We start from the raw sequence: 18,646 nt of genomic DNA, 5'->3' as shown, positions 1-18,646 counted from the left end.
CCATCGTAAGTTTGCGCAACCGTTAGACAAGTTCGTTAGGAAATCAAATCGTTGCCTTTGGGTGAAATTCAATTTTGATGCTTTTCCATCGCTTCTCTCCTGCAGCCGCTAGGAGGTTTCGCTAGCAAATGGAGCGTGCCAACTCTCCATTTTTTTCTCCAAAATCACATTTTTTTGTTTCACGACTACGTTTCGGGTAAAAAGAAAGGCGAAAAAAATACACTGTTAACTTTTTTAGCACACAATCGTGGACGTTTTAAACGAAATTTGTGGAAATGTTACCGAAACCCGATGGGGGAATGGCTCGATCAATGTAATCGCTCTAGTTTCAGCCGATGCCCGGGAGGAAGAATGATCAAACGAAAAGGTGCTACAACTTGTTTTACAGCACGAACAACGGCTATAGTTGATTGAGCTTAGATTGTTCACCATAAATTGGTCGCATTGTTAAGTTCCTTCTTTAAAATAAAACAAACAATAGGGCGTCTTTAAAGCAGGCAAGGCACATACCGCAAAGGCTAAGCTATCCCGATGTTCTGCAGCTAATGAGCGTGCTCATCTGAAGTCGGGGTCATTTTTTTTTCTCGCGATTCAGCCCGGTTCTATCGCCTTATGCACACGCGACAGATGTTGCAATGACGTCAGCGTTACCTCGTCGCGCGGAAAATTGGAGGATGTTTCTTCTCTAATTATACACGTGACTAATTGGATGATGTGTGGAAAGATTGTGTTGGAGCGAGTTGTTTTTTTTGTCACTGAGAGATTGTGTGCGTGTGTATGTACATTTTCCAGTTTTCCACTCAAGGCTGCCCGTGACTAAGATGCTGACCCTGTGTGTCCTGTGACGGGTGTTAAAACATTCCACCAAACCGTAGCTCTGCGCCACATTTACTCTGCTGCACAAACGGGTTCATTGTAGCAGAGGCGAGAGGAAACGGACACTTGACGAGTGCTAGGTGAAGCTGGTCGGTGCACAGGGTGCAAATGTTCGATCGAGAGGATTCGCGCAAGAAAGACGTAAGCACTTGGGGTTTTTTTGTTTGTTTATGGCTTCATTGCTTAAGATAATTCGGATTGGCATTTTGTAATTCGTATGTATTTCGATACATTTTTATTTATGTTAGCCCGTAAATGGATAAATAAAGCATATTTAAAGAATATTAATGAATTAAGGAAGAGCAAAATGATTTTTTATTTCAATTAAAACATTCACCAATATTAAGGCGGAACGTTCATTAGAGTGATCGTTACACTTTGTCCATCCGAAGCAACTAGAGTCTAGTAAAAACTTCCTATTCGACTAAGATCTTGGCCCGTCATGCGTTTTTATGTGCTTCATTTTAAAAAATTTCCTCATCGTTAGAAGAAAAAATATTCCTCACACCCCCTCTCTTACGAGACCAAGCCACATTCTTCCGTACTGATCGCCATGCTGTCGTGAACGTTCGGCGTAAAGCAAAGCGCACAGTTGAGGTGTTGCCGAGAGGATGAAATAAAATGTAATACCAAAAACCAACAACAAAAAAACAACGAAAAACACGCTCACAATCATTACGCAAAACAAATTTACACTTTAAAATGTAAACCTGTTTCGGAGGGCGTTTAAAGAGAGGGAGCGGTTTGAATCGGAGGATATGTGTGTGTGTGTATGCGTGGATACGTGTTTGCCCACGCGCTTGACCATGGTACGGCAAACGGTGACAGCGACACGTTTCCGTTTGGTTTTTTTGTTGCTCTTGCTCCTTTCTTCATGGCAGTATAATTAGATTTAGTTAAATGTAACGAACGATAACAAGTGTCTTTTTCCCTTCGAGCCCGAGGTTCTAGTGATCAGCCGCTGGGAGATTGGGGGTCGGTTGGACCCTTCTACACGGCTCGAGCGTTCTGATGTTATTGCTGATGTCACACAAACACACACACACACACACACACACACACACACACACACACACACACACACACACACAAACGGTGTGGTACAGAGTTTCCCAGATTGCCGATCGAGCTCGCGTAATGCACCGGTATGGAAAGCATTTTTGCTACGGGCGTTCGTTTTCACCGTGTCGATTCCGAAGTCACACACACACACACACACACACACACACACACATACACAAGTGTATTGGTGTCTCCGAAACGCGGATGTCACCGCCGGTGGAGCTGGCAGCGCGTGTAAAAATAACACCTCCTCGGTACGAAGCGCACACACACACACACGCGCAAACAGGCGCGATCAAGCTGTGCGGGAACGAACGAGACCCACGCGCACGCGGACGGCACAACTCGTGCTGGGAGCATAACTCGATCTGGCCCTATCTGCCACCAGTTGATAGCATTAATCAAATTTTGCCACTCACCTTGCCGGGTAGCCGGTGTACTAGTTACGGAGAGCCCTCACGGATGCACACAGAACACAAACACACACACACACGCTCTCGTTCGTTCGGATGCACTCGCGCACGACCGCTGCACACTCACCGGTGGTTCCCTGGTGCCCCAAACGGTTCGAATGCACTGGTTAGTGTAGGCGTTTTTGTCGTTGCACTCGAGCACTCACAACAACACCAACAGCACACGGCAGCAGCAGCAGCAGCAACGGCGGAACTGCAATCAAACAATCAACAAAACCCCCGAAAATCAAACAAACGTTTTTCCACATCCACTTGTTGGCATGGTGTGATGGGAGGAGCGGAAGGGATTGAGTGGAAGCTCCACACCTTCGTCCACGCACTCGCACTCGCTGGTATGCCAACACACTTGCCCCCTTGCCCCCGCTTTCACCGAACGAGCCGGGTCGGCCACCCCAGACGACGGCCGCTTCATTTCACTGACATTTTTTCCCACGTCACAAACGGTGTATGTCCCCTGTCGCTTGCCTTCTCTGTTTTTTACGCCAAATCTCAAACACTGCCCTACCCGCACCCCCCCTCCTATCGCCTCCTTCCTGTCTTTTCACCCCGCACACCACACCACATGCTGCCGCGACCGACCGCCTTGCGTAGCGTGATATTTTGCCCAGCGGCCGAGCGCACAAATGCGGGGGGCTGAGTTTGAGTTTATTTTTACTACTGATATTTAATAACTTATTGAAATGTGATCCGCACGGCGCGGTGGCGAGGGGCCCTGTCGATGGGCACGCTATGACGGCATTTGGCAGAAATTCCCAGGCGGTCGATCGGAACGGCAGACCGCGACCCGCCCGGTTTGCCACACACCTGTGGTGTGTGTGTGTTTGTGTGTGTTTTCGTTGTTTGCTTTGGGAACGATGGTTGTTCTTTTTTGCGCTGCGGGACCTGCACTGCCACTCCATTCAGCAGGGCTATTTTCCTTACCCTCCTGCACACTCTAGTCCTAGGAAAGCTAGGTTAGCTGGTTCAACAAGCCGCAGACACTCCGCAGCTGGCCACTTTTAACGTGTGTCTTTTGCAGGTGATCGGATCTTCCGCAATCAACAGATTGGGTTCTTCTATTTGGTACAGTGCGCGTAGTGTAACGCATTCAATTCAACCGTGGGTTGCCAGTGGCGCTTGTGCATTCATCTGTGTGCTTGCACGAAAAAACCGCAGCAACTAGCAAATGACGGGCACTCACGGCACCACCATAGGAACTCGTACAACTATCACACCACATCATTCCCTTCGGCGACGGGTTCAATGGGTAGGAAGACATATTTTAAAGTGGATCCACCACCGAGCGAAACTCGGTGTGCAATGCAAAAATAACCGAAAGAATTGGAAAAGAAGTTTGCAAAATTTCAAGATCACTGAAAGTGGAACTGGTGTGGGGCAATGAGGTTAAAGGGGGAGGGGGGATAATATAAATTTATACACATACACGAAAAGTCACTTCTTAAACGGAGGGAAAAGCAGCAGAAAAACACTAACACACACGCACGATCACTGTGCCTGTTTGGTAGTACATTTGGCGAGCTCCAAAAACGGGGCACACTTTTAAGTGGACAGTCTCACTACTCAACACTCTCCTTCCCTTCACCTCCTCCCTTAATCATCTTCGTCTCATCCTATCCCATTCGCAGGTACACGCACCACCGACACCGTCTTTCAAGCGTACAGGAACCAACCGCTGAGATACACGTCCGCACGACAGCGCGTCTTGTTTCGAACTGACACGGAAACCCTTGGCAAACGCGCGGCACGACCGCAGCTGGCGGTTACTACGATCGCTCGTCCCGAGACGACGACGTCGCCGTCGTTGTCGTTACGCTATAGGTGGAGGGCTGAGCAGCAGCAGCAGCAGCCGCAGCATATGAGCATGTACACTAATGCACGGAGATTATTATTACAAGGAGCAGCTGACTGGCGCAGCATTACTGGTGCTGGGTTCTTGTTGGCACTCGCTTCTGCTGCTGGTGGTTCGGAAGGAAGCAACCGAACAGCCAAAGCACGAACACCCCAAATGCATGGCCACAGGAGGGGAAGGTGACGCGCCTGCGGCTCGGGCAGTGTGGCAGCGCGCTGCGATGAAAGCGAAGGCAGCATGGCGAAAGTGAGCATATTTTTCTCAGCTCGCTCTGGTTCCTGCTATGTTTCTCTCTCGTTCTCTCTCTATATCTCGCTCGCGATCTCGCTCTCTCTCCCTCTCTTTCCCTTCGCTCGCTTAGCCAGAGTGCATCGGTAGGAAGCGTAGTCGTGGAAGGTGGGAAAGTGTATGGGAAAACCTCCGCATACTTCGACAACTATTTCCACAACCCGCGCTCGTTGGCACGACGAGAGTCACTGGTAAGGGGGAAGGAGGAAAGGAGGTTTGCTGTGGTTCTTTACTGGGACCGTTTCTGACGCAGGGGAATGTTTGACGGACGCGGGTATATATTGACGCGCCGTGTACAGTGCACTGTCAATCGTTGTTCGTTCGTACGGTTCACTAGCTATTGCAGGAGTTGCATCGGAGCAGTAGTATTACAGTGCGGGTCGCAATAAACGCTGCAGAGCTGTTGTGAAGAACTAGGATGCCATTTGTTCAACATGGCTGATATTTGTAGTACTTAAAACTACAAAAGTCTTAATTTTTTGCGATGAATCGAATAAAAAAAAACTATTCGTTTCGATTCTTTGTGAGTCATAACCAAATTTCGGATCGTAGAACTTAGTCCTAGTTCGGGCCGATCTGGTGATAGAGTCGTCAACTAGTACGACTTTAACAACATGCTCGTGATGGGTTCAAGCACCAAATGGTCCGTTTACCCCATACATAAGACTAACTATCCTGCTATGGTAATAAATAAGTCACTGAAAGCCGAGTCCTGAAAGCCCACTAGTGGTACAGAGCTTTTGTTAGCTCATAGTAAAACTGAAATGTGGGTTAGCGAATCGATTCCTTGTGATTGGAATCTCAGCATCATATATCCCGTATAGAAGAAGGTAAACAGATTGGACTGCAACAACTACGGGGGTATTACGGTATTAATACCTATTATTCCTATTACTGCCCATAAAATATTCTCCCTGATCTTTCAGGATTGACTTGTCCCTTACGTCAAAGAGATAGTCGGAAACTATCAAAGAGGATTCCGAAACGGAAAATCATCCACTGGAGAAGATAGCATAATACAGACAAAACACGTACCATCTCATCATTGATTTCCAAGCCAGCTAGATAGCATAGCTAGGGTAAAAATGTAAGACGCCATGAGCTCATTTGAAATCCCAGCCAAACTGATAAGGATAGTTAAAATGACTATGACCAACTCAGGGCTACCAGCACAGGTCTGTGCCAAAGGGACGAGTTTGCTTGTCTGCTATTAAACTTGGTGCCACAGGGCAATCCAGGACTCGAGGGTGGAGACTTTGGCAACCATCTTCCATAAGTCAACCTAGATCCTGGCGTACGCTGATCATATGTACATAATTGGTCTGCGGCACTCCTAAGTAGCAGAAGCCTGCCAAGAGATCGAACTGGTGGAGAGAGAAACTTGGATTGCAGATAACCAATTCAAAGACCAATCTGATGGTGGCAACATCAGCGGCTCTACGAACAATATTCAAAATAACGTAAAGGTTACGGACAGATAGGTGAACGCACTTTTGAAGTCGTCCAACATTTCGCGACGGATGAAGCTGGGACTATATTGTACCTAAATAGTACAGGTACTCACATACGCGTCTGAGACATGGACAATGTCTAAACTTGACGAAACCCTCTTAGCCGTGTTCGAGAGGAAGATGCTCAGAAGAATTTTTAACCCCGTAAGCGTGGAAGCCGATGTATCGACGAGCTATATGAGGTGTTCGGCCACCTCACTGTCGTGCAGCGTATCAAGCTCCCCTGGCTCCGGTGGGCTGGCCATGTTATACGTACGAAAAAGGACCACCCAGCTCTTACAGTCTTTTTTTGGAAGATTGGATTGGATTGGAAGGAACGTTTGGATTCCAAATTTAGGTATCAATATGGCGCGGAGATGTCCACCATTAAGCCCGTGCTAACATTTTGTAGACAAAGTAAGTAAGTAACTTAACCTGCAGATCAGCAACTTTAAGAGGTAAGCAGGCAGAAAATTAATAAACAACATTGCAAATTGCACAACACCAAACGCAATAGAACCCGAATAAGGAAATCGCGACCAGCTGAACAAGAGCTCTTATATATGGAATTTATTTGATGCTTCATTTTTGCATTATTTTATATTATTTAATTATAATTAATGTCTTACAGGGGGAACCAACTTCGTTTGCAGCGAATACTAACCCTCATCCATCTAAATTCTTTGACACAGATTCGTTCTTTTCGTACCTTGTTTTCTCGCGTTTCGTTATACCATGTAGCTTTGTAGATGTTTGTAGAATTGAACTGAAGATGTTGGGCCTCATAATTATTGCTTTGGCTTCTCATCTTTGGTATTATGGACACTTCAGCTTTAAACTATACGAATATATCATTTGATTTCAAGACACACATTATATTCTATAGCCTTGCGTGGGAACCGAGGCATCAAGGTCTTTCGTGCTTTAACTGCATCTGGAGCATAGGGAAAGGTCTTAAGACATTCCGTAAAAACGTCTAAAATAAGCTGCATGATCATGTTAAACTTAGGATTAACCCATTAGAAAAATATTAACTTCAATAATTCGCAGTTTTAGCACTTCTAGGGTATTGAGTTCATGTTAATTGTACCATGTATTCATGTTAATAGTTTTAACTCTTGCTCTTTCATACCAGATGAGCGGCGTTTCAATTGCCAATTGGATAAGTATCATTTCATTTCTAATTAATCTCCTACAAACAACTGCAAACGATAATATCACGCAAAACAAAACGAAGGAATTAAGATAATAAAATATATTACTGGAAAAAAGATTAACTTTGTTTTTTTTTTATAATAATCCTTTGAAAACACTATTTCCATAGATGTATGTATGAAATATACGTATCACGTTTTGCAATAACTAAAAAAATCACATTCACGAGTTAGACTTATATCATAATGTAAGGCGAATCGGCTGTTTGTAACATTCTTTACAAACGTAGAATTCTGGAAGAATTCTGCGCTGCTACCAACAACAATTTAATGTTAAGATTAAAGTATCTAAGTTAATTTTTTTAATGTGAATGACATAGTTATGGTGCCCTTTACTACAAATCTGGGTTGGATAGGCATGGTTAATACGCATTTAACAAGCATTTAGCATCGAAACAAGAACGTAATTGTTTACAGTGGTCTCGTTGGTAGAATCCTTTCTAAAGCTTAGAAAGGCCATGTGGTTGTCGTAAACCAAAGCGGATTACCCTACGTTTTGTATCGACAATACCCTGCGGTAGGCGTATGGAACACATGCATAAAATGTAACATTTAATTGGGATTATGCACCCGAAATGCACGCGCCATGCGCTGCAGGCATGAATATAATAACGTGCTCTAATGGAATAGCCCACACATGTTCGACGCAAGGTGATAAGTGAACGGAACGTTATTTAAAATGCGAGCGTATTTGTTACATTCAGCAATAAACAGGGAAAGCCTTTCAATGTTTCGGTTCGTATCGATCGCGTGGTAATAAATATAACTTCCCATGAGAAACTTTTTCGTCCACACTCGTGGATAACGCATGACGCAAGTCGATATTGGAAAGATAGTACGCGTGGAACGCTGTGAGTATTGAATTGATAACACGTTTCACACTGTTTCGGGTTTGCTATAGAACATGTGATAAAATATTATTACACGAGCCCAACGATATGATAGAAAATGGTGAGAAAACGATGCACCTGGGAAACATACGTGACCGAAAAAACAGAAAGTTATAACTGATGCTGACCTACAGCTACAAAGCGTGAACAGCAAACTTTTTCTTTTCCCATGTGTAGCAAAGATTCATACATTATTGATTGATTAAAAATAAACCTTAACTTGTTGAATTGTTTTTTATCACATACAATAACTTAAAGTTCATTGACTAACATGAATATAATCTATTTTATAGAAAAAAAAGTATTTGGATCTTACCTTCAACTTTTCGTCTGTTTCAAATAGCAGATTTCCATAAAATTAACTGAATCTATACATATTAAAATGTTTCGATATTTTTTTACTTCATATTTTAATTAAATCCCTCACTCTCCTTTGTCTTACTGTATTCTGTTCGACCCGTTTTCTGTCTATTCCTAAAATAGCTTTGGAATGGTAATTGATACTCCCTCATCATTATAGGAACTAGTCCGCCTAATTGTTAATGCTGCAGGACTTCCAAAATATCCTGTAATTAAATCTTTAAATTGTTTAAAGCGTTGTTGGCAATCTGCTTGTATTCTGTAACTGTTAATAATTTGTTAAATCAGGAGTTATTCAGGACATTATATTAAAGTAAAAATGATGTTTTTTTTCTCGATTGATGAATTTTAAAACATTGAGAGGAATGGATAAAGAAGGGTACAATCGACTCATTTCATGGTTCGTAGGAAGTGTACTTAAAACAAAAGAAAAATAAAAAGTGATAAATAACAAATATTTATATTCAATTTTCGCGAACCTTTTATTTATATACATGTCAATGAGTCGCATAAAAATGCTACATCACGCAGAATATTATCAAAAGCATCTTTTGCATCGTAAATATAATTTAAAAACTTTATCAGTGATTTTGCGATTCCTTGACACCTCTAGCCCATTTCAAAAGATATGTATCGTTGCCCGTTCGATGGATGGGTCCTATTCAAAGCTTCGAGCATAATAGATTTAAGTTTAGAATATTTCTCGTTTGTTAGTCAGACTTATTTCTTGACAAACAGGTGAAAAGCATGTCCTGAACGGTGGTTTCGACATAGACAGGTAAACTAGAGCTAAGGACAAGGCGGTGTGTGATGCATATTTAAATCCAGATGTATTCTTTAAAATGCCTAGCATTCAACCATTCAACTTTGTAACGTCACAACTGATAAGATTTGTTGCTCCTAAGGCCAAGATAGATTTCGCAAATAGAGATGTTTCTAATCCTATGTCTGGGAGTTCTAAAAAAAGAGTGATTTGTTGAATTACTAGTTTGTAATTTCATCTCAGCACTAAACGATTTGTATGTTAAACTACTCCATTGTTTTTTAACACACTGATATATTACAGATAACATTACGCTTTGACTAACACCTTGCTGATTTTGTGTGTGCATAAAATGAGGAAATTTTGCAGAGAGTTGGGTGAAGTCAAATAATAAAAAGGATGTCAAAAAATCTGTACAGGATTTGTGTAGGTTTATCATTCTTCAAAGATTTCAAACAATTGAGAAAAACGTCCGATAATTTTTACCGCCTTTTCTATTCAGAGACAACTCACTGACAAGAAGGATAGTGTCACTGACAATGAAACTTGAAAATATAATCTACTATCGCTTAGATTAAGCTTAATATTGAATAAGGCCGGTCCGCGAACCAAATACGGCCCGCCGCAACATTAAATCTGGCCCACAAATGGATTTGAATGAGTTTACAAGATGGAAAGGAACTCTTTTTATAAAATTACTGAATATTTCCGCAATATGGCCGAAATCGTTCTCTCTGAATAAAAAAAAGAATATCTTTAATACCGTCATACTATTCAATCTTTTATTATCATTATATACATTGGCGGACTAATTACTACAGGGGTTTCAGGAGTTCTCATAATTTTGCGAAACTTTTTTGCCTATTTGCAGGCCATTCAGATAGCTGATGAAATAAGTCAAATATGTCTTATGCCAATCCTAAACGATTGAAGCTTTGTTATGAATTCTGTTATGAACTATATTTTTCTCCTAAAATTATTTTAGCGTAGCTCCTCAAACTCAAGTGATGATTTTTGATATCGTTCAAATGCTTGTATATCATGAAGCCGTTCATTTTGCTTATTCAAAGTTACCTCCAGAGATATCATATTTTGTTCAAAAAATAATATTGCGTCCAGCGTTCGCTTTCAGCAGGAACCGAGATCGAACTTATCTACTTCTATTACAATTAGTTTTGATATTAGGAATTACCAATATTTAACATTGAATGATACTATAACAGAGAAACAACAATATCACCAATCGTATTGCGTGATATCATAAAGCAATTATTCAGTGTAACAAACAGTAGCAAAGTTAACACGTTTGTAAATGTAAAATTTAAGACTGCTGAGGAATATTCATCTACTGGTCGAATCAAACATTTTCTTATGGTTATGTACACCTATGCAAAAGCTTAGCATGCTTTTTCCGAAAGCTTGCTGTTAGTTTCAACGAAAACCTGCACATTTCGAAAATCACTAGCTATGACGTACCAGCTATGCGTATGGAATGTCAAATATTCATTCATAAAAGTGGTTCCAATCGGGGTACCCTGCCGAGGGTGGACATTGTGGAGAACGCAACGAGGGCGAAGAGTTTTCGAACAGTTTTACATCAGACCGGATGCGCATGCTCGAAGGCTCGCTCCCACTCGTGATGTGGTCGTGTGGAGGCGACCGTTTGTAAATAAGATCAATAATTGAGTCGAATCCGCCGTCGTTGCATTCACACGTCGGTGCGTTCATGTTCGCAGTCCTTGCCAGCGACGGTTCGGTGTAATACACAACCCAGTGTCACAGAATTCAGTGTGTCGAAGAGGGGTGGAAAATCTTCAATCATACTGATTAGTGCTCCGTGGTGAGGTGAGCGTGCTAAAACTCGAAAGTTTGACATACCAAAGTTTGCTGTCCCTTGCTGTCCAGAAACCCGTGCTGGCTGGCAAGTTCCAAGCTTTTAGCTCAACTACATGTTGGCTGTTGGGGAGATTTTTCTATATCTCTCTTTCTTTTTCTTGGCCTTTCATCGCATATTGGTTTCCCCTCCTCAGTTAGTGTGCATGTGTTGTATGAGTGTCTGTCTGTGGATGTGTGTGTGAGCGTTTGTACATGTATTTGAGTGTGTAGGTGGGTCCAGCAGATGGGACGAGTGCTGTGAAAAAGCTCAGCACAGTGAATTTTGACACATAGATCGTCCTCTGAGGCAGCACTCCAACAGTGTGTGCAGGCATAGACGAATAAGTGCCACTTAAGGGAGCTAGAGAGAAGAAAAAAATAGCTCTTCACGTTCCCCGTGTGGTGTTTGCAGGTGGGAAAATAAAAACTCACAGCCTACAAGGAAGTGTAGCTACTGCTTGCGAAAGACACTGGTGCTTGGGAAGGTGGGCTGTGTGCAGGCAGGCTGCGTAACCAGCAGTGGGGAAAATATTGATAGTTTCACCCTGGCAGGAGCCCTCACTTGTGCACCGTGGGTCAACCCAGTTAACACATACTCTTATTCTTTTTAGGATCGCTTCCGTTTCGCACGGGTAACGCTTTTCAAGTGGTATTAAAACATAGTATCATACAGCAAAGTGCGATAGTGCGGAAGATAAAATAAACTGCAGCAGCTTCGATTCAGTGACGGAGGACGACTATTGTGTGACAGCGCGAGTGTCTGTGTGTGTCTGTGTGTGTGACTATCCTGCTGGAGAAATTAAGTGATTCCGGATCCAGCGTCGACGAGGCGCTCGTGCCCTAAGCTAAACACATAACACGCATCCTCCGCACAAGAAGGGCAGCTGCAGCCAACTCGTCAACCGAGCTCGGAAGTTTTCCAGTGGAATTTTCCATCAGCAAACAGTCACTGCATAGAAAAAGGTACGTGCATGAATTTCCTCCACCGTCAGGTCTGATCCGTCCTGTCACTGTCAACAAGAGACTTTCCTACCACTGGAAGACGTCATACGAGAGGACGTACGAAGGGTTGGCGAAGAGAAGAACCTAACGAGGCAGTGGGTCGCAATGTGCAGTGCGGGGTGGTACAGTAAAAGTAGCACAATGTCAAAAAAGCCCGTCATGTTTTTCTCGCGCTGCTCGCTGCTGTATTACGCAAGACATACACCATCCGCTTCGGGAAGGTCAATCACTAAAATGTTAACTATTGACGCCAGCGGCAACGCCAGTCTTGGAGACTGGTCTTTTGGGCTCAGGTTTTTTTACTGCTCACTATTGCTGCCCGGACCAATTGCTGGGCTGCTGGCGGTATTATCTGATTCTGCCTCGAGAGCAAGAACACGCTCAACGGCGCAGCGCTCATCTGATGCATAAATGTATGAGCGACTAACGAAAAAATCAATAACAATCACAGATAGGCATAAGTTAAGCTGCGGCTTTTTATGTGGGTTGAAAATCAGGGGATGGGAAGGGTGCGCGGGACACGTTATGTTCTGACCGTGCGATTAATTGTTTCCGTTTTAACGAAGCTAGCTGCCGGAGATTGGGTAGCTTCCTTCACTTGAAACGGCATAGGCAGAAAAATACGTTGGTAGGCAGATTGAAAGATGAAAAGTGTTAAACTTATTTTTTGTCATTGTACGTACTTATAAATATTGACACAGTTTTTTAAAGTTACTTGATAACCTTGAAAGTTTGCTTTTCATAGCATTTCCTTTAGTTTAAAAGATATGTATCAAGTTTAATTCAAAAATTGTTTTTACACCAAATCAAAATTTTGAGGTTTATTTTATCATTTTCCAATTAAAGGCTATTCTATCTATGTACATTAAAACCAGAATGTTTGTTTGATTTTTATGACTGCTTTCGATTTTATATTGATGTTCAAGAGAACGAAAAAAATAATAAAACATTTTTTTCTTTCGAGTGCTATCAAATTAAAAAAAAAATCACTGCTTGACTGTAAATGAATTACAACACAATACAGCAGTCAGTTTTGATATAAATATTGATATAAATATAAATATAAATATATATATATATATATATATATATATATATATATATATATATATATATATATATATATATATATATATATACACATATATATATATATATATATATATATATATATATATATATATATATATATATATATATATATATATATTAAGTTACCCACTATTGAAGATCGTTCACAGCGAAAAACAATGTAATTATGAAATGTTATTACTATTTGGCCATAAATCAAATTTGATCATTTCATCTCTTCAGAAAATTTCCTGACAAAGACTAGAAAAAAGATTTCTAAAACAATTGGTAAACCAAAATCACTTCAATCGGTATGACAGGTTTCAAAAACTTCTAGTTAACGATCTAGTTTTGAGAAATGTTTTTATAAGAAGAAGAACAACACATTGTAGCATTCTATGACAAATGGAAATGTTTCATGTAATGTTTTAAAGTTTCCAGTATTTTTTGTATTTTTGACTTAAAGACAATGTAGAATAAAATAACTAGACATTGAAAGCATGTTGATGTTGATTTGAATACAACAAACTGCTGAAAATAGTAAGAAAACATCATAAAATCTATTTTTTTTTAATCAGGAGGGACGGCTTTGCCGTATGGCTCTCATAAAACCTATTACAAAATAATAAAAGGCTAATAAAACACCTTTCTCCAGCTGTTTGGAATAAATATTAGTAGGAGAAAAATACATCTTGTGGAAATGGTTACTCAAAACTAACTTAAACGAACACTGCTCGTGTTAAAGCAAGCATTTAAAATGCATTGCCCGAGCATTGCATATTTACTGCTTCGCTCTTTCCTAAGCCATGCGTCACCTCTCATCATCGCTGATCAATTAGCACCCACGCACGGTATTGCTGCAAATGAAAGCGTGCCCAAAGCCTATTCGTATGCAAACTACTTGTTTTGTAAGTGGTAAAACCACGTGTCAAGGAAATGTAAATAAGAATTTCGATTGCGCAATCGTTTGTGTATTTTCCTCGAATGTGAAGCAAACCGTACACGGCAAGGCTATCGCAACGAAACAATACAGAAACACGCGACTCGCTCCTTTTTTTTCGGACAAATCGCAGCTGAAGCACATCGTTCGAAATGCAAACGCGCAGCAACGTCACAAATGCCTCTTTACCGGGGTTCGAAAGCGTAGTATCGCCGGGGTCAAGCTCAAGCGATTTCAATCGCCCTTCTTTGAATGGTCATTCACAAAGCGGGTTCTAGTCAACGGCTTTTGTTACGGGGCTTTTGGGGTTGGGAGTAGGGATGTTCTTACACGCCTCCCATTTCGGATGCGCGTTTAGATCGCACCGATCGCTAAAGGTGAGAGCAGCAAGATCAGCGATCAAGCTTTCAGAGCAAAGAATCGTCGGAGGTATCGGGGGTGAGGCTTGGCTTCCAGAACCGGGCTGGATTATAAAACGGGAACCGTAACATTCCAACACCGTCAGAAGTTTGTTGGCCCTACCCGAAGCGGTACAGTAAGTTCTCCGGTGTCCACCAAACGCTGTCCAGCTGAGATCTGCGGTCTGTCGCCGGGAACCGGTAAATGATCCCCTTGGGTTTGGGCAACTCCGATCGAAGGTGAAAGTGTAGCGTGTTGTGAGAATTAGAAAACGTCTTCGAGCTGTTGCTATAGAAAGAGAGTAGAAAAAGAAAAGTGAAAGTAACATGAACAAAGCTAATCTCTACCAGCAAGCGAATGGCGTGCAGCGGCGCGATGCGATGGAGATATTGAAAGAATACGCACCACTCATCAGCTGTCCAAGGGATGGCGAAGAGGTTGCCCTGTTAGACATTGGGTGTGGCAGCGGGGACGTGTTGGTGGACTACATTCTACCGGTGCTGAGCCGCGGAAGCACTCCTGTGGCGCGCGCATTGGCGACAGACATCTCGGAGCAGATGGTGCGCCATGCACGTGAATCGTACCGTCACGTTAAGACGATCGAGTTCGACACCCTTGACATCGGCATCAAACTCGATAGTGCAAAGTTGTCCCGCTGGGGACAATTTAGTCACGTTACCTCGTTCTACTGCCTACACTGGGTTCAGAACCAGCAGTAAGTACCTTAAAAAAATGCAGACTGTAATGTGCATTGATGTCGATTTTAACGTGACGCGATATTGATTGCAGCGTAGCCTTTTCCAACATCTATAACCTTCTGCAGCATGGCGGTGACTGTCTGCTGGTGTTTTTGGCAAACAACCCAATCTTTGACATATACAACCAACTGTCTCGCTCACCCAAGTGGTCCAAGTATATGTACGACGTAGAAAAGTACATTTCGCCCTACCAGTATTGTGAAAATCCAGCAAGTGAGATCGAGGATCTGCTGTGCACGGTGGGCTTTCAGCAGTATCAGATACAGGTTCGCGACAAGCTGTACGTGTACGAAGGGCTGGACAATTTGAAACGTAAGTGCGTTTGTCATGACTTGAAATGACTTGTTTGTCATGAGTGTGGAAATTCATTTTGGTTTTTTTTTTCAATTCGTTCCTACAGGAGCAGTTTTGGCTGTGAATCCATTCAGTGAACGAATGCCACCAGAACTGCAGGATAGGTTCCTACTGGACTATATCGCTGTTGTGCGGCAGATGTACTTGACCAAAACTGGCAGCGAAGAGAATGATTGCAATCTTCAATTCATATCCCCATACAAGTTGGTGGTTGTTTATGCGAAGAAATAACAAACAAATGGAAGCATTGGATATACCTACCGGAATACTTTGAAAACGGAATTCATCAGAAATTTTTCAATATGATAGTATACATTAACTTGAAATACACCCTTTTTAAGCAAACTGTTTCTAGCTCCTAAAGTTCAATAAATTTATTTTTACCTCGGAAATGGTTATTATTAACAAATGACTACTATTTGCGTTTACTGTTAACTGTTTGCAAAGTACAATCAACTACACTTTTATCCAAAAAACGATTTTTTTAACTAATACCCCTGTACTCGACCAGTCTATACTGCCTATTGAAAAATAAACCAAACAGAGCTATTAGAGCTATTATTTTGCTCGAAGAACGTGTATCGAAATGGTGATAAGAAAACAGCCTAACCAAGCTTACCGCATGCTCTATTGCAGTAAGTTCATGAGTGTGCTATTTATTAAGTTCACCTCCATGCGCTTGTGAGGCTTTGAAGCCCTGGCGCAAGGTCTAGATTATCAACAAGCAACTGTATTGCTTGCCGTGTGCGATCGGTTCTAGTGGCCCAACCTAGAGCTGGTGGCATCAGTTTCGCCACAACCTCATACGATGCATGATTGCAGTGCAGTGGTTGCATACGATTATTGTTATGCATTCGAGCACCAGAAAGGTCATACAAAGTGTAAGAACGTATTTGCAACAACTGTTGTAGGATAGATTACAGTGACGTGGTGGACCAGATAACAATCTTATGTGCTGACATGTTCTGCGCTTGAAACAGCTTACTTGATAGGTGTGATTCATACCATATAAATCTATTTACCCACATAGATGGCCGGCGGTGGTGATCCCAAGTGGCAGAAAGATGCGTCCGATCAGAACTTTGACTACATGTTCAAATTGCTCATCATCGGCAACTCGAGCGTCGGCAAGACCAGCTTCCTGTTCCGCTACGCAGACGATTCGTTTACCTCAGCTTTCGTGTCGACGGTGGGCATTGATTTCAAGGTCAAAACCGTGTTCCGTCATGACAAGCGTGTGAAACTACAGATTTGGGTAAGTATGTGTGGTGGTGACATATTTAAAAAATATTCAAAATTTCCTTTGTGTCACTCTCACTTACAGGATACCGCCGGACAGGAGCGATATCGCACAATCACGACAGCATACTATCGCGGTGCAATGGGTTTCATTTTGATGTATGACATCACCAACGAGGAAAGCTTCAATTCGGTACAGGATTGGTAAGGATGTTGTACAGAATGGTGGAAAAGCAGTTTTTCTGCCTTGCCATGTATCAATCGTAACTTTCCAATCTCCTTCGTCAGGGTTACCCAAATTAAAACCTATTCCTGGGACAACGCACAAGTCATCCTGGTCGGCAACAAGTGCGACATGGAGGACGAGCGAGTGATCTCGTTCGAGCGTGGCAAGCAGCTGGCCGACCAGCTTGGCGTGGAATTCTTCGAAACGTCCGCCAAGGAGAATGTACACGTTACGGTAGAGTATTGAGACGCAGTGGTATCACGGAAGCCTTAGCAATGAGATTAATATATTTCAATTCTCCTTTTCTACTCCACACCACCACCACCACCATCACGGCTGCATTTAAAGGACGTGTTTGAGCGGCTGGTAGACATCATCTGTGACAAGATGTCGGAGAGCTTAGATTCCGATCCAACACTGGTGGCCGGTGGTCCGAAGGGCCAGCGACTGACTGACCAGCCAGGACAGGGGCCACCCAATGCAAACTGTAACTGCTAAAAGAAGCAACCTCTTCAAATTTGCTTGCGGGTGCTCGCACCTTTCGGGCGCCCGTGTAAGGTTTTTTGGTGTAGCTAAAGAAGAACGCCCCCTCCCCCCAAACCCCAACTGAAACACATACGCAAACAAATATCCCTACACAGACTCAAACACCTTCAAGCACTCGTTATGCTTTCCTAGCCGAAAGCGGCCCACGGAAGATCCAGTGTCGTGAACTGTGAACTTCTATGGCAAAATACACAACACAACAATGTAGCAAACCGATTTGAACCACAGACGGTGCAGTATGCCGAAGGCAAACACAAACTACTGCTACTGCTGTGGTGTAACCAAACGTCCAACCGTGGGCGAGGACTATCGAGCATTGCAGTGAGGTTTGAGGTGGAAGTATAGTGGAATATTTGGAATATAGCAACCTGAGTTGTATTGGAAACATTAAGATATGAGCATGTGTATGTGTATGTAACGGACAAAATGTGGTTTACGGATGGATGGGTTTTCGTAGTAAGACGATGGAACAACACATTGGTACATTAACCACTAATCAAATACAAAACCAGACAAAAAACAACAATCCATACGTCTCGTAACTATTCGGAAGAGAGAACGAGTTATAAAAAACAAACAAACAAACAAAAACATCCACTAAGCAGAGCAAAAGGATAAAATTAAATTAATCCAATTTAAAAAAAATACACACACACAAACAGAATGATTATTAGAATTTATTCCGTAATTTAATGAAAGTATAACTTCAGTAAGTGCAGAAAATATTCATATCGAAGAAAAAACCAAGAAAGCAAATTTGCAAAACATTAATACACTTCAAGGTCACTGTGTGTAGCTATGGGTTAGTCATTTCAACGCAGCATGAGAGTATATTTAAAAATGGACCTAGTGTTGAAACAATAGCGCAGAGTCGGATAGCATAAAACGACGCCATTTTACATAAAAAAGTGATGTTGTTTTGTTGGTTGCATAAATCGGTCTATTATTGTAAACATATTATCATTCAGTGT

General features: G+C 42.2%; 3 protein-coding genes across 8 annotated transcripts in view; 2 read left to right on the top strand and 1 right to left on the bottom strand.

Moving 5' to 3' along the window:
- Nucleotides 1-4,294, bottom strand: part of LOC120961063 (uncharacterized) — an 82,162-nt gene extending 77,868 nt beyond the window's left edge. The window contains exons 1-2 of the mRNA XM_040384668.2: nucleotides 4,047-4,294; nucleotides 2,358-2,604 (exon numbers count right to left, since the gene is read on the bottom strand). The gene's annotated coding sequence lies outside the window, so the exon portion shown is untranslated. The remainder of the gene's footprint in view (nucleotides 1-2,357; nucleotides 2,605-4,046) is intronic.
- A 6,644-nt stretch (nucleotides 4,295-10,938) lies between these two features.
- On the top strand, nucleotides 10,939-18,264 carry LOC120949714 (ras-related protein Rab-3). Of its 6 annotated transcripts, none has more exons than XM_040367183.2 (6): nucleotides 10,939-11,105; nucleotides 11,752-12,103; nucleotides 16,695-16,919; nucleotides 16,989-17,107; nucleotides 17,192-17,363; nucleotides 17,478-18,264. In XM_040367183.2, exons 3-6 carry the CDS (start codon nucleotides 16,695-16,697, stop codon nucleotides 17,625-17,627), a joined length of 666 nt encoding a protein of 221 aa, XP_040223117.1. In that variant the 5' UTR covers nucleotides 10,939-11,105; nucleotides 11,752-12,103; the 3' UTR covers nucleotides 17,628-18,264. The 6 variants fall into 6 exon arrangements, with proteins under 6 accessions (XP_040223117.1, XP_040223118.1, XP_040223116.1 ...); XM_040367184.2 differs by having other exon boundaries at nucleotides 10,939-11,110; XM_040367182.2 differs by lacking the exon at nucleotides 10,939-11,105 and adding an exon at nucleotides 11,242-11,552.
- On the top strand, nucleotides 13,971-16,191 carry LOC120949713 (juvenile hormone acid O-methyltransferase). The gene is made up of 3 exons (XM_040367180.2): nucleotides 13,971-15,267; nucleotides 15,342-15,622; nucleotides 15,711-16,191. The coding sequence occupies exons 1-3, from the start codon at nucleotides 14,879-14,881 to the stop codon at nucleotides 15,893-15,895; spliced, it is 855 nt and encodes a 284-aa protein (XP_040223114.1). The 5' UTR covers nucleotides 13,971-14,878; the 3' UTR covers nucleotides 15,896-16,191.
- Nucleotides 18,265-18,646: the final 382 nt, after the last annotated feature.

This window comes from Anopheles coluzzii, chromosome 2 (genome assembly GCF_943734685.1).
Source record: "Anopheles coluzzii chromosome 2, AcolN3, whole genome shotgun sequence".
In the NCBI taxonomy this organism is placed as follows: Eukaryota; Metazoa; Arthropoda; class Insecta; order Diptera; family Culicidae; genus Anopheles; species Anopheles coluzzii.
This window is presented reverse-complemented; position numbering and strand designations above follow the sequence as displayed.

Bases quoted from the DNA above. Each gene is read 5' to 3' on its own strand.
- LOC120949713 (XM_040367180.2), top strand. From the start codon at position 14,879: ATGAACAAAGCTAATCTCTACCAGCAAGCGAATGGCGTGCAGCGGCGC. The intron at 15,268-15,341 runs GTAAGTACCTTA...TATTGATTGCAG, and splicing joins CACTGGGTTCAGAACCAGCA to CGTAGCCTTTTCCAACATCT. The intron at 15,623-15,710 runs GTAAGTGCGTTT...TCGTTCCTACAG, and splicing joins AGGGCTGGACAATTTGAAAC to GAGCAGTTTTGGCTGTGAAT.
- LOC120949714 (XM_040367181.2), top strand. From the start codon at position 16,477: ATGATTGCAGTGCAGTGGTTGCATACGATTATTGTTATGCATTCGAGC. The intron at 16,920-16,988 runs GTAAGTATGTGT...TCTCACTTACAG, and splicing joins GTGTGAAACTACAGATTTGG to GATACCGCCGGACAGGAGCG. The intron at 17,108-17,191 runs GTAAGGATGTTG...CTCCTTCGTCAG, and splicing joins TTCAATTCGGTACAGGATTG to GGTTACCCAAATTAAAACCT.